At 53.8% G+C, this 18,527-nt stretch overlaps 1 protein-coding gene across 3 annotated transcripts in view; it reads right to left on the reverse strand.

Moving 5' to 3' along the window:
* Window positions 1-18,527, reverse strand: part of NDST1 (N-deacetylase and N-sulfotransferase 1) — a 65,871-nt gene that overhangs the window by 16,873 nt on the left and 30,471 nt on the right. For 2 of the 3 annotated variants that reach the window (XM_073355326.2, XM_078853979.1), the window contains exons 2-5: window positions 8,188-9,046; window positions 4,384-4,866; window positions 3,677-3,764; window positions 2,367-2,521 (exon numbers count right to left, since the gene is read on the reverse strand). In XM_073355326.2, the coding sequence (XP_073211427.1) occupies window positions 2,367-2,521; window positions 3,677-3,764; window positions 4,384-4,866; window positions 8,188-8,697 (1,236 nt within the window). In that variant the 5' untranslated portion in view covers window positions 8,698-9,046. Of the gene's footprint in view, window positions 1-2,366; window positions 2,522-3,676; window positions 3,765-4,383; window positions 5,133-8,187; window positions 9,047-18,527 lie in introns of those variants that run through there. The other variant, XM_073355327.2, reaches the window with a different exon arrangement.

Genomic DNA, 18,527 nt, shown 5'->3' on the forward strand with positions numbered 1-18,527 from the left:
ACCCTTTGGGTCTCAGCCCGCTTTTGGCACAAGGTTCAGTTCGGGTTCAGCTGGGGAACGAGAGGTGGCTTGCTCGTTACCTTATCAGAACCAGTGTGATCAGCCTTAGTTCGGATCCAGAATGCCAGAAGCGAAAAGACTAGTGCATTAACACAATGGGCCATTGGAAACTTTACAACCCTTTCGGGGGAGGGAGGGAGGGGTATTAACTCCCCACATAAAATGTTATTTGTCGCTTCTCATCACCCGCCTCCCTCCACGGACACAAAAGGGTGTTGATGTTTCATAGGTTGCAGAAGTTCTCTCCAAACACAGGCACTACCAGGGTGGATCAGACCCATGGTCCGTCTAGCCCGGTATCCTGTCTGAGACAGTGGCCAGTAAGCCAGATGCTCCAGAGGAAGACATAAAATACCCAGAGCACACCTGGCTATTGCTGGCTCCTCTGTAGGCTCGAAGTCAAGCTGCTGACCCAAGTTAAAAGCTGAGCTGCTATATCTTCACCACCATTTCAACCCAAGTTAGCTCACCCTTTTTGCTGCGTAGATGTACCCTTAGTAGCTGTCTGATGTCCTGAAACCTGAGGATGTATAGACAGGCATTTCCCAGCTCATACCACCTTGGGTACCTTATTATTCATGTAACCTGAGTCATCAGCTTCTTAATTCTACTAGCCTCTGCAGATGGAAAACAGATGTCTTGCTAAATTGTGTTAACTAAACACAAGGTAAAAGCCTAGAAAAGGCCTGGCAGGTTGTAGTTTTCATATAAATTAGCAGGTCGAGGTAAACCCTAGGCTCCCAGGTCAAGATAAAGACTAACTCACCTGAACACTTGTCTTCACTAGGCTTGTACCTGGTGTTAGTGCCCTCAAGGTAAGAGCGTATCCTCCCGCCTAGGGAAGACAAGGCCCTAGACTAGACTTTCCGCGTGTTCACTACGTCCAGTGAACAGGCAAACGTGCTAAATTAGGAACTCTGGACACTCGCCACACATTTGCTCCAGGCAATCAAGCACCAGTGTTTGTAGTCTGGAACAAACATTTGGGGTGGGTCCCGAGCAGCCTTTGCCAACGTGGTAGCTGCCTCCAGTTGATTAACTCCAGTGAAAGCTCGAGTGAAGACAAGCCCTTTGCCTTAGTCCCGGGCCAGGGCTATACTTCACACTTAGATCCACCGAACTACCTCGCACAGCGGTGGGAACGATGTCAGCCTTGTGCGACACGGTTAGGTCGACCTAACCCCTGCTGTGGGCACAGCGAGGGCAATGGAAGAATTCAGGAGGTGGTGGATTTACTGCAGGGAAGGAAAAACCCCTTCCACCGCTGTAGGATGCATCTACGCTGCACCACCGTAGGGCCCATCGTGTGGACGCAGCCGTGGTCGGCACGCAGTGTCGTATCGGTATCGTTATTTCAGGTGTGTGTGGGGGAGAGGGATGGGGGGGTTTACCCACAATAGTTATACTGTGCAACCCCTACTGGAGATGCCGTTACACCAGTATAAAAGTGCTTACACCAGGCAGTATGGCTTATTTCCTGGAATTTAGCTATATCGGTATAATGCCCCTTTATATCAATACAAGTGTGTCCACACTGGCACAGGTTTTGTAGGGGTGTCACTATATTGGCATAGTTAAAGTGGTACAACTTGTGTTCAGACAAGTCCTTAGGCTTAAGTAAGCACCTGTGGAACTCTCTGCCACAGGATAGTTATGTATGGGGTTAAAAAACTCTCTCTGTTTTAAGTTTATTGCCCTTTTTTTTTTTTTTTTTTTTGAAGTGGATATGCCTTGTTCTTGTGAGGGAGGGGATGAACAGCAACACAGGGGCAGCCTTCTTGATGCCACTCACGTTTCAGATCGTCTTTGACCTAATCTTTTTAGTCTCTCCCTGCTACTCCACAGCCTCTAATGCAGGAGCAGACAGATCGAGAAGTACGAGGAAACCTGTCTTAGCATCCCGCCTAGGGAGCCAGTTAAACTGCATTGCCTGGTAGGAGATGGAGAACTAAAGGTCAAACAAAACTTTATTCAAAGACACTTGGGGATCTTTTAAAGAGGTTCCAGAAGATTCAGGACTGAGAGGTCCTCATGAGATTTCACTGCATAGATACAGACAGCAGGATGAGGGGAAGGGGGAGGACAGGGGGTGAAAACTGGAGAGGAGAGAGATGACGTAGCAACTCCTGCTGCTCTTATGCAATGTTCTTTCTCCTGCTCGTTACCATGCTCCCCACAGAATGAGCTCAGTCTGAGAAGGCAGGAGGAGAGACACAAGACCGGGGGGGTTGAGATGCCATCTTTAACTCCCCAGCCCAGCAAGCATCCCCCATGGCTAAGCACCCGCCAGCTGGCATCTTACTCACGACAGCGAATTTCTTGTTCATGGTCATTTGCTCTGCTAGCACCGACTGGTTGTGGAAGAGGTGAGGCTGCATGTGACTCCACATGTGGGGGAACCACCAGAACTCCTTCACGTAAGACAGCAACAGGTCGTCTCCTTCGTCTTCAGCATCTGTGCCTGTCGGGGCCAGACCATCATCAGCCGCAGCCCCGCCGCGCTAAAGCCAAAGAACTCAAGCCCGGCTCACGCGAGAGCTTGAATGTGCGGTTCAGGTGGGGTACGGGATTGCAAAGGGGGGTTGCTCTGAGACTGCCGTAGTGAAATCCAGCAGGCAGCGAAAAGCTCAGAGACGGGACCTTACGCTGCCCCACATGTGCTCTCTGCTGCCGCTCGGACCCCTGGGAGGCCGGTGGAAAGGAGCAGCCACGGGGGAACCCCCAGGGCACTGTTGTCATTCTGGAGCGGATCGTTATCTTTGCAGTGACCAAAGGTGCATTTGGTGCTTAGCAACCTTTGCTAGCCCATCCTCTGTGAGAGCAGGGAGAAATCTGGCTCTTCAGTCACCCAGTAGCTCGGAAGGTCCTGAGCCCATCCCAGATGGGCTCTGGCGATGGCATGAGCCACCAGAGCAGAGCACAAATCCCCAGCCCCCAAGAGGGATCAGCCCCGTATTGTTACGGTACTGAAGACGGATTATTGTGAACAGGTTTGAGCGTCTAAGCGTCTGTTTAGGTTTCACATTCACCTGGCATCGTACCCCATTGCACGCTGCCCGGGGGAACGGGCAAACTACTGCTGAACGTGGTGACTCTGCGACTGCACTCACATGGCTTGTAACCTCAGCGAGAGACATACCAGAAGTACCAGGAAGGGAAGAGAGCCCGAGCCCAGCGGGTGGGTCCTGGCTTCTAACCCTGCCACTGGCCAAGGTACTTGCTCTCTCTCTCTGCCTGTGAAATGGGGCTAACGGTGGGAAGTACTCTGCCATCTGCGGCTCGACAACGCCAGAGCAGCCCTAGGGACTCTGATTGGCCAAACCCAGCAAACGCCTTTGCCAGGTAATGCACCGAGTTCTGCTCGTTTGGTTTTCCAGAGGAGAGATTAAAGGGGCAGGGCCCCCTTCTTTCAAGCTCCTGCCATGATACAACACTGCAGAGGCAGAGAGAGCTCTGGGAAGGGGCGTCGTCAGCGGAGGCTCTTCTAGAGCTGCCATCTCCGTGGTCCCGGACGTCTGGGGCTGGAGGGGTTTTTAAGCTGTGCAGCATAGATGCTGCAGCTCAGCAACCGAGAGGGACAGCAAGGGTCTATGGAGGCAAAGCTGCCCTGCCTCACCTGTGTGGAAGAATTTCCCTGAGTAGCCCAGGTTGAAGGTGAAGTTGGGGATGTGGGTGCGCAGCTCATTCTGAGTGTCAAACAGAGCCTGTGGCAGGGAGAGAGAGACATGACTGGTACCCGACACACATCATCAGGCAGTAACCCGCACCTTCGGCCCTGCCGTGCGCTCCCGCTCGGCGCAGGGGGGTCGGGAGTCACGCGTGTGACTTCTGCTTCGTGTACTCGAGGAACAGCAAGCCTGCGGAACGGTTCACACCCCCAGCTGATGCTCTGAGGGCACTAGAGTCTCCACGTCTGTTCACTAGGTGCACGATCCGTGCACCAGCATCCCAGACACCCCCCCAGCCCTTGCTCCGTGCACCAGCGTCCCAGACACCCCCCCCAGCCCTTGCTCCGTGCACCAGCGTCCCAGACACCCCCCCCAGCCCTTGCTCCGTGCACCAGCGTCCCAGACACCCCCCCCCAGCCCTTGCTCCGTGCACCAGCGTCCCAGACACCCCCCCCAGCCCTTGCTCCGTGCACCAGCGTCCCAGACACCCCCCCCAGCCCTTGCTCCGTGCACCAGCGTCCCAGACACCCCCCCCAGCCCTTGCTCCGTGCACAATGGGATCTGTGCCCAAGTGCACTAAGGCCAGGGATCTCTAGTCACATCAGAATCCCCCCCCCCCCCCCAGCACTGCCTGGCTGAGCTGGGACAGCGGTACCTTTACGTCTTCAACCTTCATGCGAGTGCCCTCCTTGCCCACGAAGATGTCATCAATGTCCACCAGGAGGTAGCGGTCGAGGGGAAGGGAGAGCCTCTTGCTGGTCAGGAAGGAGACGGCATCCACAAAGACCAGCTTGTGCAGCCAGAAGTTGAGGTTGTTCCCGAAGAGCACTCTCTGGATGCCGTCGTGCAGGCCCAGGTCCTGCACCACGGTGGTGTGCAGCGCGGCGTCGACACTCATGTGCGGGATGGACTCTGCTGACTTGGTCTTGGCCAGGAGCACTGGCTCGTAGGTGGAATGGTTGGACTGGAAGACGGTCCAGTCCTCTCCTGGAAGCAGGCCCTTCTCCACCTCGCTGGGTCGCGTGATGTACAGGAGCGGGGATTTGGGGTTGATGCTGCAGTCCTTCAGCCCGAGGTTGGAGTGGAGAAAGAGTGGGAAGCCCTTCAGCTGAGCACTCAGCAAGCTGTTCTCGTTGGCCTGCCAGGGGAGAGCCCATGGACTGAATGAGAAAGGCCTCAGAGGGAGGCGGAGGGGCAGGGGCATTCCCCATGCTTCCCTTGCAGCACCCTGGGTGCCGTTCCCCCATGCTCCCCTCTGGCTGATCCAGGCCACCTCGGTGCTCAGAAACGAGTTGTGCCCAGACTGCATCACCTGGACAGGTAGAGGCAGCAGTGCAGGGCAGGTGGGGGACCGGTTTGGTCGGATCCAGAGGGGGCGGGCGGGACAAGCTGAAGGAACACAACCTGGGGAAGCAGGAAAGGCAGCACATCACAAGCTGCTTCCCAGCAACCCCCTGAGAAGGAGCACTTGGGGAACCCCCTGGATTCAAACACTCAGGCTCTGAGCCCAGTAGCAGCCACACACTACACAGCAAGTGCCATCCCCTCTTCTGCAAAAGAGGGAGCTGGCCTGTCCCCCACCAGCCACATGGGAATTCTGCAGTCTTTATTCCCCACTGTGCTCCTGCAATAAGGCACCACGGCCAACACGGCCTTTCACGCAGCTGGGGCACCAAACCTAGAGTGTTGATCTTACCCCTAAAACTGAGAGCTCCCTTCCTGCTGCGCCCTGCACCTCCCAGGCCTGCTGGACTGTGACCCCTGCACACACACCACTGTTCTGAGCAGAGAGAAGATTTCCAGGGGGAGGGCTGTTGCACAGACACGTTGTCCCTGGCTGGGATGATTTAACTGGGAATTGGTCCTGCTTTGAGCAGGGGGTTGGACTAGATGACTTTCTGGGGTCCCTTCCAACCCTGATATTCTATGATTCTATGATTCCCGTCAGTTGCTGACATTTAAGCTTCCATCACTTGCCATATTTTAACGCTCTCTATTTGGATGGAGGATCCCAAATAGGATCCCATTTCAGAGGCTAAAAAGGAGCCTATTGGCTCATCAGACACACTGAGCTGCAGACAATTAGAAACCGGTAGCAGAACTGCGGGACAAGGTGTTTGATAAACCCCACAGATTCAGCAGACGTTTCCGCGCTGCGATCTCGGCCGGGGAGTTTTCCAGCGCAAGCATTAGAGCGCATGAATCAGCAAGTTACAGAGCACGACTCGCCGAGTTCCTGGACAGTCCGATCTCGGGAATGCGAACGCTGGGGACAGCTCAGCCCTGCAGCCGGTTCCACACCGTTCACACCCACACGGGGACTAGAGCCCATCCATCTGCACACAAGCTGCTAATTGAAACCAAGAGCTGCGTGCCTGAAAGGCTGCTCCAGAGGCGTCTCTGCCCAGCTGGGCAGGCAGGGCTGGTTTGTGTCCCAACCCTGGCGTCCTTGGACAGCAGAGGCTGGAAGTGCTACAAAGGGGCATGCCTTGCTGCTAGGGTGTGGGGGCGCCAATCTCATCCCACTCAACAGCGGCCCCCGCTGCTCCTCAGGGGAAGGCTCCTCAATCGAAGGGGCGGTGGGGTCAAAAGGAGGCCGCTGGGCGTGTGAGGGGAGCGGATTTCTCTGGCGAGGGTCTGGACAGTCCCTTCACGGGCTGGGAGCACATCTGGAATGCTGATGGCCTCGCTCCACGGGTGGGCCCAGCCAGCCTGCATCCCGCCTGCGCTCCCGGCACCGCAGAGTCCTCCCAAAACAGCTGCGCTGGTGGACGCAGGCCAGCAGCCCCGGGCCTAGTATTTTATATTTAGCCTATTGGTTTAATAGGCAGCAGGGGTTTCCTCTACCGCTGGCCCTGAGGCTGAATACACTGTCTAGCGTTGGCTCCTGTTCCTCTCCTCTGGCCAGCAATGGCTTGGCCAAAGGGCCCGGGGGCTTTACCGCACTCGCAGGTGCAGGTCTCTACATCTCAGGGGTCACTGCTTAGAAAGGGTCTCATCAGCTACTTATTTATGACCTTCTGGGGGTCAATTCTGGGCCAAATTCTCTCTAGTGTAAACAGGTGAATCCAGAGTGACCAGATGTCCCAAAGTTCAGTCACGATATTCAGGGTTTTGTCTTATATAGGCACCTATTCCCCTCACCCCGTCCCGATTTTTCACAATTGCTGTCTGGTCACCCGAGGTGTATCTGCATTAGCTTCAATGAGGCTTCTCTTGTTCCCAGCAGCAGAGGGCTGGGTTCTCTGTCTGCTCACATATTTGCACCCACAGGGATTTATTATGTCTTGAAATTCAGTCCAAGTGGCTGGACTCTGCCCAGTTTGCTCCAGCAGGTCCAGCTCCCCCCACTGCCTGAAGCTAGGAAATCCTAGTTACAAACAGAAGAGCACGAAATCAGAGGCACCACAGAACCGGAGCTTGGTGTGAACAGAAAAGGGTTCCCAGTGCCACTTTCCCACCCCGGAACCCCGCTGTGCTTCCCAAACGTCTGGAACGGAAGGAAACAGCACATTCCTTCTACTGGGAAGGCCAAGCTCCCCACCACTGCCCAAGCTGGCTGAAATCCAAAGAGACAGAAAGCAAGCGTGAGGGATTGTTCTCCAAAACTCAAAGGATCACAGGAGAGACCCAGCTAACTCTTTGCACCTGTCCTTGGTACGAGACCCCCTTGCAAACCAAAAGGAGACAGCTCTTCCAGCTCTGCTCAGAAACAGACAGACAGCTCCCAGGGACCAGCCAATCTCCCCCTGCTGTCACCAGCAGAGCTAGAGAAGACGGCAGCAGCGTATCCTCATCCCCACACGGGGGGTGGGCGGGGGTGTCTGTAAATCCGCACTTGGCACCAATTGGAAGCACAGCCCTGGGTTTATTAGGCCCCTGAGGGAGACACTTAAAACAAAGCAGCAGTCCCCATGGAGCGTGCCCAGAGCGTGCACTGGAGGGGCCTGCTGCTCATGTGATCCTTCCTGTGAGCAAACCATGACGATTTCACGTCAGCTGGGAGTCTGTTACACAGCAAATGCCCAGGGCCCAGTAAGGCCTGGGGAGAGCTTCTGCTAGTGGAATAGTTTGACGGGTCAATCCCAGGTCACCACGCTCCCTTCGTGAGCAGGTCAGAAGGTCTCTATATACTTCTCCACCTATTTAACCCACCCCTTTACTCAGACACTCTCTCTCAGAGCTCTGCCATCAGCTGCCTAGCTTAGCAGGGCTGGACTTAACTCCTCCCATGGCCAACCAATTGACTATACCTCAGTGGCTCATCTCTGCAGAGCAATGCGATGGGACCCCAGCCGAGATTCCCAGTGGCGGCGAGGCAGGGGATCCAGAACAGAAACAGACCCTGGGTACCTCCCAAAGAGCTTGTCTCTGGCCACCCTGCCCTGCACGGAGAGCCTGGTTGGCCTTTTGTCTCCCCAGATGGCCCATTCCATCCCCAAGATGCATCCCCATGTACCTTGAAGAAGCCGACAACCCCCACGCCATACTCCACGCAGTACTTATCCAAGAGCTCGCGGTTCCAGGCATCCAAGTTCACATACTTGAGGATGTTCTCATAAATGATGAGCGCGAAGCGCCCCCGGTCCTTGTCGGTCAGGGTGGGCATGTCCCCCTTCCCGGGGGCAATCTCTGTCCGGTATTTGAAGCGGCTGGATTCCAAGATGGCAATGATCTCCTGGCCCAGCTGAGAGTACAGGCTTTCCACGAACACCAGCACCAAGGGGTCCGTGCGGGATGAATCAGCCACCTTGAGGGACTTCAAGGGGAGCAGGCGGGAAGGGGCGATCTTGGGTTCGTCACAGTCTGGGCCCGGGACATCCCCAGAGGGCTCCAGGCCCCTCTTCCACCCATATAAATAATATGCTGAGATGAAAACACTGAGCAGGCAGAAGGCAAAGAGCAGGAGCAGCACCATCTGAGGAGACACCTGTCGGAAACCCCTCCGGAGCCTCCCCAGCATGGTCATCCTTGCTTCCAAGAAGCCACTGCAGGTTCCTCCCCACCCACACCCACCCCGCCCCCCCTCCTGCTCTCAACCCCCTTCACAGGAAAGCACAGTCATAAATTAAAATACTAGCAGGCTGCCTGTGCGTGTGTAGGATCTCCCAGCTGGCAGTCGGGTATCCCCCATGTCTTTTTCATGTCACCATGGCAAATCCATTCAGAGTCCCCTGGCAGAGCAGAAACACCAGCAGCGTCCTGGCATCGACCTCACTGCCTCTTCGGGGTCGGGCGTTTCTCTCAAGCGGCGCAAGGGCACGTCGGCTCCCTGGGTCCATTCATGGTGGCCCAATTCTGCTGCAGCTCCAGGCGCTCTGGAGAGAGAGGGGGGAGACAGGGGCATAAGCAAGCAATCTTATAAAGAATGCACAGAGGGGGCTGCCTAAGAAGTCCGTGCTGTGGGGGCATCACTCAGATCCTTGTGCTACAAACACGGAGGCTGCGCTGTGCCAAACCCTCTGTTCATGCCACAGTGGATCCCATTTAACGGATCCCTCCGTGTGCTCATTTGCATGCCAGTACCCAGAATGCTTTTCAAGCTCCCAACATGCTGGTGCATCAGCTGTGGGAACAGAGCAGAGAGTCTGTGCGTGTATCTGAGAGGCAGCACAGTCTAGTGATTTGAGCAAATGGAGGCGAATCTGGAATTCCTGGGGTCTTAATCCCGGTTCTGCTGCTGGTTCACTGTCTGGCTTTGGGCAGGTCACAACTGCATTGTCCCTCTGTTTCACCAGCTGTGAAATGGGGATAATACCACCTACCTACCAACCAGCTGCAAGGAGATGGTAAGAGAAGAGCGTGGGAATCTCCTCCCAGTTTAATCCACTCAGAGTCAAATGCAATTTAAACATGCACGCGTGCCCCCATTTAACAACCAGTCTGGTCCCATTTTCTCAGCTCTGCATGCCACTTCCAAAGCCTCGGCCTGCAAAGCTGCAGTACTTCACTGCCGCGGAAGTGCTACGTGGTGTCTCGTCCTTGCAATGGCCCTCAGCCCAATGGTATTTCAGCCTGAACGCTCAGCCCAGGCCTGGGTCTTTCAGGATTTTGGGTGACCTACAAAAATTGCCTCAAACAGCCTGAGGTCAGCAATACACCAAGGTGCTAGGAAGACAAAGCCAGCCCTAGCCACCCCCTGCCTCCAATTTGGGAGAGGTGAGGAGTCACATGAAGGGGCTGAAACAGCAGCTACGTATAGATCCCCAAAGTTCAGGTATTTTTAGAGAGTCATAAATGACTGAAAATGCAGAAAAAAAGTGCAGTGCAGAGAAATGCTTTTCCAATATTCTGGGCCCGGCTCCAATCGCATTGACACTGGGGCAAATCTACTACTGAAACCAAGGGAGTTATTCTGAATGTATACCAACAGCCGAATCTGCCCCCCCCCCTGGTTTATTTGAGAACTAGAACACATGCTTGAGAAGGGTGGGAGCACGTCCTCTGAAGGAGAGGCCGGCAGGATCGTTCATGTCCAGGCAGCAGAAAGGGCCTCGGCGTTCAAAGGTCTACTTTGGAAAGACACCTGCAGGGAACTCCGCACCTCAGAGGGAGGAAGCATCAAGGCCTCAGCCCATCTCTCTCGCCCGCCCAGAGCTGTGCGCGAGACCGCAGCATCACACAAGATCTGGCAGAGATCTACCGAGCCAAGCGGCGTCTGTGCTGGCTTAGCTGCGGCGTGCAGCGGACCGCACTCATCTCTCGCTCCCCGGGGCGCCCCCGGCCCTGCTCTGCGTGGATCAAACCTGCCCAGAGACAGCCGGAGAGGACAGAGAACTAGGTCAGTGGCTCTCCTCGGGTTTCACACCTTAGCAGGTGGATCGGGCTGTTAATAGACTCTGATGAGTCACCAGCATTACAAGGAAGGCTTTTCCGAAGGCTGAACAACCCCATCTTCCACGTAAATCACTCGGAGGCTGCCTGCCTTCAGCTCCCCTCCCCATCCCCCCAGCGCTTGCAAACACAACCGACGCCTGCAGCCGACAGACAGAGGCTGTGGGCCCCCGCCCCGGCAGGGACTGCGGAAGGGGCATAGACACCTCCTGCGAAGCCGGCTCCAGGCACTCTGCAGCCTGGGATGTGGCGTGGAGGACTCCGCGCTGAGTGAGCGAATGGTTGCTTTCAAAATATAATCCAGAGAAATAATGGGATTACGTTTTGGGTGGCTGAAAAGTAACAGGGATTATACGTTGCGATTTTGCCTGGTAATCCTGTCATTCCTGCCTTTGCCTGGAGCCAGGCGATCACAGGCCCGCTACTGCAACAGCCTCTGGGCCAAATTCAGAGGGGAGTCGACATCCTGCCCCTTTCACAAGCGTATTGCACTAATCCAGATGCTGTCTGGACTTGGCTATGTCGACACTGCATCAGGAGGCGTGACTCGGCATGTTTAGGCACAGTCCAAAGGTGGCTTGAGTAACAACAGCAGGGAAGCCCCGGCACCTGCCCAATTCAGCCCTGCCTGCCCAGAACCCCAGATACGTACTCGAGCAACTGGTCCATTACGCTGCTGTTGTTCCTCAAGCAAGCTTTGATCTAGCTATATCAGAGCTAGCTTGGGTACGTCTACACCTACTGCAATAACAAATCCTGATTGCAGCACAGACATCCCGAGACCCCCATCTACCCACCAATGGGGAATGTACCTCCCTTCCTTACGCATCACCAGGGGATTCAGCCCAGCAAGCCGGATTGAGTGGGACTCACATGCCAAAGGGCCAGAAGAGAGGAGCGGAGCGGGATAAATAGCTACGGATGTAAAATACAGCAACCCCTATCCCCGCTTCAGGCTTCCCAGTGTGTCAGTGACACCCGCCTGGATTTCCTCACTCACCGGGAAGTGGGCACAGGCCGAACTATGGGAGTCAGAGCTGTACCGCCTTCCACATCGCCTCTGAATCTGGCTCTTCCTGTGTGACATGCGCAGGAGACCGGAGTCAGAAATAGACCAGAACTGAGCCCCAAGAGCTGATGAAGCCACAGGTGCCCTGGCAAGTCATGAGATGTCAAAATAAACTGAATTCTACCCTACCCACCAGCCACACCCACTCCTGGCTCTGGCAGCAGAACAGAGCAACTAGAAATAGAGCCAACTTGGTAGAAAATAAAAGGGGAGAATCCTCACCCCAATCAATGAGGGACATTCCTTTGCCACTCTACCCAGTTATAATTAACTAGATACAGAGAGAGATGTGGCTTTCCCCATTCACATTTATACACCCCCTCCCTGCCCTCACTCCCTTTCTTGGTCTCTCTGCACTGTGCAGCCTTCATACCGAATGTGTTGCAATGATCAAGACTTCAGAACACTGATGGAATTCCCAATGCAGTTCAGAGCTGCTGGAGTACACGACCCTGGTTCGGAAAAGGCAGGCTTTGCTCACGCAGCACGTATGGTATTGGTCTTTCACTCCACCCCAGCCTCAGCCTGTTTTTCGTCCCTCTCCACTCTGCCTTTCACCATTTCTCCTAAGCAGGGCAGGAGCCCAAACATCATCAGAGCCATCGTGACCAGGGTGGGGAGGTTGAAGTTAGGCAGGATGAGTTTCTGCATCTCTAATTCCCAGACCTGAATGATACAGACAGTCCACCAGGTCTAAAGACGGGTCTGAGTCAAACACATCCAAACTCTGAGAAAAACCAGAGTTGGCTAGGAATTTGTCACCTGGGGCACATCTCTGAGGCAATGAGAAAGTGACCAGTCACTTCTAATCCCAGCCGGCCACAAAACAGAAATACTTTTCAAACATTTGTGTGAAAAGTGTGTCCCTTTTTTGCTCAAAAATTTGAGTTCAACCAACTCTATTTGTAATAGACAAGCAACCTTGGTATGAAGAATGAGACCATCCCCACTCAGTCTCCATGCAAGGAAAACAAAAGCATAAACAGTTAACATTCACTCATTATTTTAAGATTGCATTCTGAGCTTTAGTTGCAAGACTCATATACAGGCAGGGCACTTCCTGAAACACACCCGGGCAGGACTTCCATCCCCCACTATTCCCGAGTGAGAACGCAGCGTGCATGTCCCTCTTGGCCCCAGCAGGGCACAGACAGGACAGCCAGTTGCATTACCCTCTCTCTACCCTGCTTACGCTTTCTAGGAACCCCCAAGGCCGCAGCTCCCCAGGGCACAGTACTGCCTCGCGTTAGCCTAAGCTGACTGCAGACCCAGCGCTCCCTGCCAAGGTGCTGGTGATAATGAACGAGATGCTCCAGTGGTCATGGAGATATCATGGCAACGCCACACTATTGGGAAAGGCTGCTACACCCATCCTCGCCGACTGTAGGTTCAAGCCAACACCCTGCACTAAAACAACATTACCCTTTGCAAGAGAAGGGCAACGCCCAGTTCCTTCTGGTCTGGAGTGCAAGATCACTTGCTGGAGGAGACACAGTAAGGAAACAGCTGGCCACGATCCCTGCTGTGCAACAGAGCCTGTGTCAAGTCTGGGAGCGTTCAGAAGAAATCGTACAAACACATACACAGTGTCTCTACATTAGAAAAATTCAGATCCAATGAGGCTGCTTTCCCCTCCTGCTGGAGTTCACAGCTGCCCGCTGGATTAAGAGTGCTGCTGCACACTCCCGTTTAGGCTCCCAGGGTGCATTTACACTGCACCATTAGCTCAGGCTCTTGCCCCTGGTTTCAGCCATTAACCCCCTACCGTCCACAGAGCAAAAAGTCTCTGACCTGGGGGTGGCGGCGCTTTAAGCCTGGGCTAGCTGCCCTGGCTAGAGGGGTGGTGGGGGTGAGAAGCCGGGCTTTGCTTTAACTCAGGCTGGAACACACCCGCTTTGCAGCAAGGATGCAGGCAAAAAGGCCACTCAGTAGTGATAGTCCTCCAATGCCTTCCCACAATTCCCCCTCAAGGACAGTCAAGTGTTCCCACAACTGACTGGGAAAGAATCCTAGAGCACCTCAGAACAAAGGGCCCTGGGATACGTCCCCCGACACACAAGTGCAGAAACACTGCAGACATGGCTACGCAGGTCGGGCTTTGCAGTGGGGACACTCACACCTGGGCGAGCTAGCTGCTCACTCTGGTTAACTGTGCAATGCAGACAAAAGTGCAGTGATCCTGGTACAGGACAGAGAGGAGGAGCGAGGCTGGACAGGCCCAGGAGACTGTCCTACCACGCCTCATGAGCCCTTACAGTTAGCTTTGATCACCACGTCAACGTACGTTTTCATCTTCAAAAAACTGGAACGAACCAGACATGTGCAATCTGTTAGCAACCCATCACTTGGCTCTCATGTTTCAGCTCTTCCTGCCGGCCTGTGTTTAGGTCAAAGCCTCTTCGGAACAGGGGTCTTGTCTTCTTACCGGTGTGTAAAGCATCATGCATCCCTGGCACAACACAGCACAGACAAGCAGAGTTCCTAAGGCTGGCTGCAGAGATGCCACACGCTTTGGGTTGGATCGACGGGAGGCGACTCGGATATAAACACAGACAGATGACAACACGCTCAGCCCTTCCCTGATGTGAGGCAGAGCAGCACCGAACGGGAGATGTTAAAAGATGGAATGAGACAAACAGAAAGGCAGGGAGAAGCCACAAGCTCTTCTTCCCTGCAGGCCTTCTGGACCCAGGCTACAGCTTTTCCTGCTTAACCCCACTGATGATTTGCCTAGCAGCTGCAGTCCTGCTCCACAGTCTTCCTGGGTTATAATTCACTTATTGTCTTCCCTCCATGGATTCAAAGCACCATAATAAAAACAACAAACTCATCTCCCCCCACGAGGTGGATAGTATCACCTCCATGTGACTAATGGGGAAATGAAGACACAGAGAGGCTAGGTAAATTACCCAAAGCAAGGCCAGCTGCGAAGCCAGGGACAAAATCCAGATCTCCTGCCTACCAACCCTGTGCTTTCACCACTAGACAACACTTCCTCCAAGGGCACGGGCTTCACTTGTGTTCACTGAGGCCCATTACATACCCATTCTGTATAAAACAACCTGCAGACACAGCCGGTCACTTCAGAGCAGGGTGTTTTCAAACACAGAGTCAGGGCAGATTGCAAAAGTTCTTTGCAGGTTAATTTCTTTGCAACCTCTCCCATTCCAATCACTCACAACAGATCTCAGTCCCTTAAGCCCAGCTCAGCAACTCCCGCTTAGCAGCTCCATTCAGCCAGTCAGACAGTTTCCCAGCGCGACAGCTGTTTGAGTAACAATAATGCTGCCACGTTTGACCAAATTCCTCCGCAGAAGCACAATAATAATACTTAGCACTTTTAATCTCCCAAGTGCTTATCAGACATTAGTTAACCATTAAACTCCCGGCAAACAGAATGTACTCCAGCACTTTATTTTGATGGGAAATATGTACACACGCACACCCCGAGTATCTCTAGATCTATATTTATCTAGAGAGAGATGGAACAATTTATCAAGTCACACGTCTTGGCCCCGCTAGCAAGTTCCTCCTCAATTTCTTATTTCTTTCATCATTTCAGATCGTACCATTCCAACCAGCCTCCTTCTGCCACCACCAATCCTTCCTTCTGTATGGAATAAAGTCACAAGCCCTCGTTAGTGACATCAGAGTTCCCATGGCTACAGGCTGCAAAGTGACAGCCAACAGCTTTAATGTCGATGCATAGAGAGGCAGAAAAGGAGACAGTTACTGACAGGAAGAGATTATGCATTTGACTTTAATCACCTGCAAGAGAGAGAGAGAGACCAGGAAAGTGGGGGGAGCGGGGGGTAGGAAGTGTTACTTTCAAATCAGCCAGGGCTTTCCGAGGGAGCTCTCATTACTGCATAGCGCTTTGAGAACTTGTTGGGTTTTTTTTAATTCAGTTTATAACAATCAGCCACTGGCATCTTAACATTGAAAGCTGCTTCCTCGCTGGAATTTTCCATCTCTTCGCTGCACACGCACGCACACGTCGGCCCCCCTAGGGCTCCTCACAAGCAGATGGCGAGATGCACTGGGTTTGTCGCCGTACCGTTAGCGGAGCTCACGAGCGGTTGGCCCGCGACAAGAGGCCGGACTGGCTCTCCGGTACATGGGCGCAAGTGGGAGCAGAACTCTCCATCGGGCCCATCGGCTGATCCTTGGGAGGTCTTTTAAGGCACCACGTAACTGGGCATCAAGCGAACAGGCCTCTAGTCCTGGCTCTCCCTCTGCAGCCTGGGTGGAGTCACCTTTTCAAACCTGTCCATGAACTTTGGATGCCTCGGAGTTGTAGGTGCCTAACTCGACACCCCTCAGGCCTGATTTTCAGAGGTGCGAGGACGGGTTGCTCCCGTGGAAGCCAACCGGGCTGCTCAAGGCATCTCGAGGTGGGTGGAGCTATAGCTGCTCAGCACCCCTGAAAATCAGCCCTCAGATGGGTGTTACAAAGTGAGCCACCCAAACACTGAGGCATCTACGGGCAATTAGGGCCCACATTTGAAGACGCGGGCCCTAGCATCTTGGTGCCTCAGTTTCACCATTTGTAAAACGTGATACTTTCCCTACCTCGGAGGGCTGTTCTGGAGTGACACGTATTAGAGTTAATCTGTGCTTTTGAGAGCCTCACCTGGCAGGCACTACTGAAGAGCACAGTATGAGACAGTAGCTAGGCAGTTTGGAAATCAGCATCCTATTCCCGTCTCTGCCAATAGTCTGCTGGGTGACCTTAGTCAAGCCAGTTCCCCTCTGTGCCTCAGTTTCCCCTCCCACCCTCAGTCGTGTCCATTTAGATTGTGAGCTCTTTGGGGCAGGGCCCGTCTCATTGTGTTCGTACAGCACCTAGCACAACGGAGCCCCAGTTGAGATTGGGGCCTCTAGGTGCAATTAAAACTAATAATAATCAGGCTCAACTGGTAGTGATCAATGGCTCCATGTCTAGTTGGCAGCCGGTGTCAAGTGGAGTGCCCCAGGGGTTGGTCCTGGGGCCGGTTTTGTTCAATATCTTCATAAATGATCTGGAGGATGGTGTGGATTGCACTCTCAGCAAATTTGCGGATGATACTAAACTGGGAGGAGTGGTAGATACGCTGGAGGGCAGGGATAGGATACAGAAGGACCTAGACAAATTGGAGGATTGGGCCAAAAGAAATCTGATGAGGTTCAATAAGGATAAGTGCAGGGTCCTGCACTTAGGACGGAAGAACCCAATGCACAGCTACAGATTAGGGACCGAATGGCTAGGCAGCAGTTCTGCGGAAAAGGACCTAGGGGTGACAGTGGACGAGAAGCTGATGTGAGTCAGCAGTGTGCCCTTGTTGCCAAGAAAGCCAATGGCATTTTGGGCTGTATAAGTAGGGGCATAGCGAGCAGATCGAGGGATGTGATCGTCCCCCTCTATTCAATATTGGTGAGGCCTCATCTGGTGTACTGTGTCCAGTTTTGGGCCCCACACTACAAGAAGGATGTGGATAAATTGGAGAGTCCAGCGAAGGGCAACAAAAATGATTAGGGGTCTGGAACACATGACTTATGAGGAGAGGCTGAGGGAACTGGGATTGTTTAGTCTGCAGAAGAGAAGAATGAGGGGGGATTTGATAGCTGCTTTCAACTACCTGAGAGGTGGTTCCAGAGAGGATGGTTCTAGACTATTCTCAGTGGTAGAAGAGAACAGGACAAGGAGTAATGGTCTCAAGTTGCAGTGGGGGAGGTTTAGGTTGGATATTAGGAAAAACTTTTTCACTAGGAGGGTGGTGAAACACTGGAATGCGTTACCTAGGGAGGTGGTAGAATCTCCTTCCTTAGAAGTTTTTAAGGTCAGGCTTGACAAAGCCCTGGCTGGGATGATTTAATTGGGGATTGGTCCTGCTTTTGAGCAGGGGGTTGGACTAGATGACCTCCTGAGGTCCCTTCCAACCCTGATATTCTATGATTCTATTAATACTGTAGGGTGGCTCAATCCAATGGGCTGCCGCCATTGATTCCAGGTAGCAAAGGGAACCAAAGCCTCCCTTATGGAAGAATTTCCACGGACCCAGCGAAGGGGAAAGAAAACCAGCGAAGGGCGGTCGGATTCCGAGCTGAGCAACACGGTGACAGTTCAATATTCGTTTTTTCCACCTCCATGAAACAGCGGAAAATAGCTGCACACGCCAAAGCCTTTTCCCTCGGCGCACATTAGTTCCACTCACACCATCAGGTCTGCAGCTTGCCACTAAGGCAGAAACTCGTACTTCGCTTTTGGCCTCTTCGTGTCACCGCCTGGAACATGTTCACGGTCTGCTGCGCCGAGCCCAACAGGCATTAGTCCAGCTCGCTACGCGGCCTTCCGGAAGCAAGTGGCGACGGCTCTCCAACAGCCGGGATGACGCGGCAGCTCCCTGCTTAATACCCTGGTGAACTTTTCCAAGCCCGCAATGCGCCAAACACACGTGCCAGAGTGCACCGCCTCCGTGCGATGCGCTACCCCAGAACCGCGCCCTGCAGGAGACTAGAGTCCGAAGGGCCCTCGGCTGGTTTACTGAGGTTGTGCCCCGCTCACTAAGCTCCTCCCCCCACCTCCTCCATCATATTTCACCTCCGGCAGGAAGTTGGTACGATACCGGTACCTCCATAAGTGACGCAGGAGCGGACAGGGCAAGGGGTCTTTTTAAAAAGGACCATCAAGGTTGACAGGCCCAAAATTCCACTAGTGCTAAAAACAGCTTCTTTTCAATCTCCTCCGGCTTCTGAAATCTCTCTGCTCCTCCCTAGGGAGGCTGCCATGTTATTACAGCGTTCGCGCACCACTTCCCGAGGCAGCCCGCCAGCCACGAACTCAGAGAACCAGGGCTCCTGGGGCACCCACAGACAGGTGTGCAAAAGGGGCTCAAGGAAACAGACTGCACAGCCTC

This window comes from Lepidochelys kempii, chromosome 8, assembly GCF_965140285.1.
Source record: "Lepidochelys kempii isolate rLepKem1 chromosome 8, rLepKem1.hap1, whole genome shotgun sequence".
Classification (NCBI taxonomy): Eukaryota; Metazoa; Chordata; order Testudines; family Cheloniidae; genus Lepidochelys; species Lepidochelys kempii.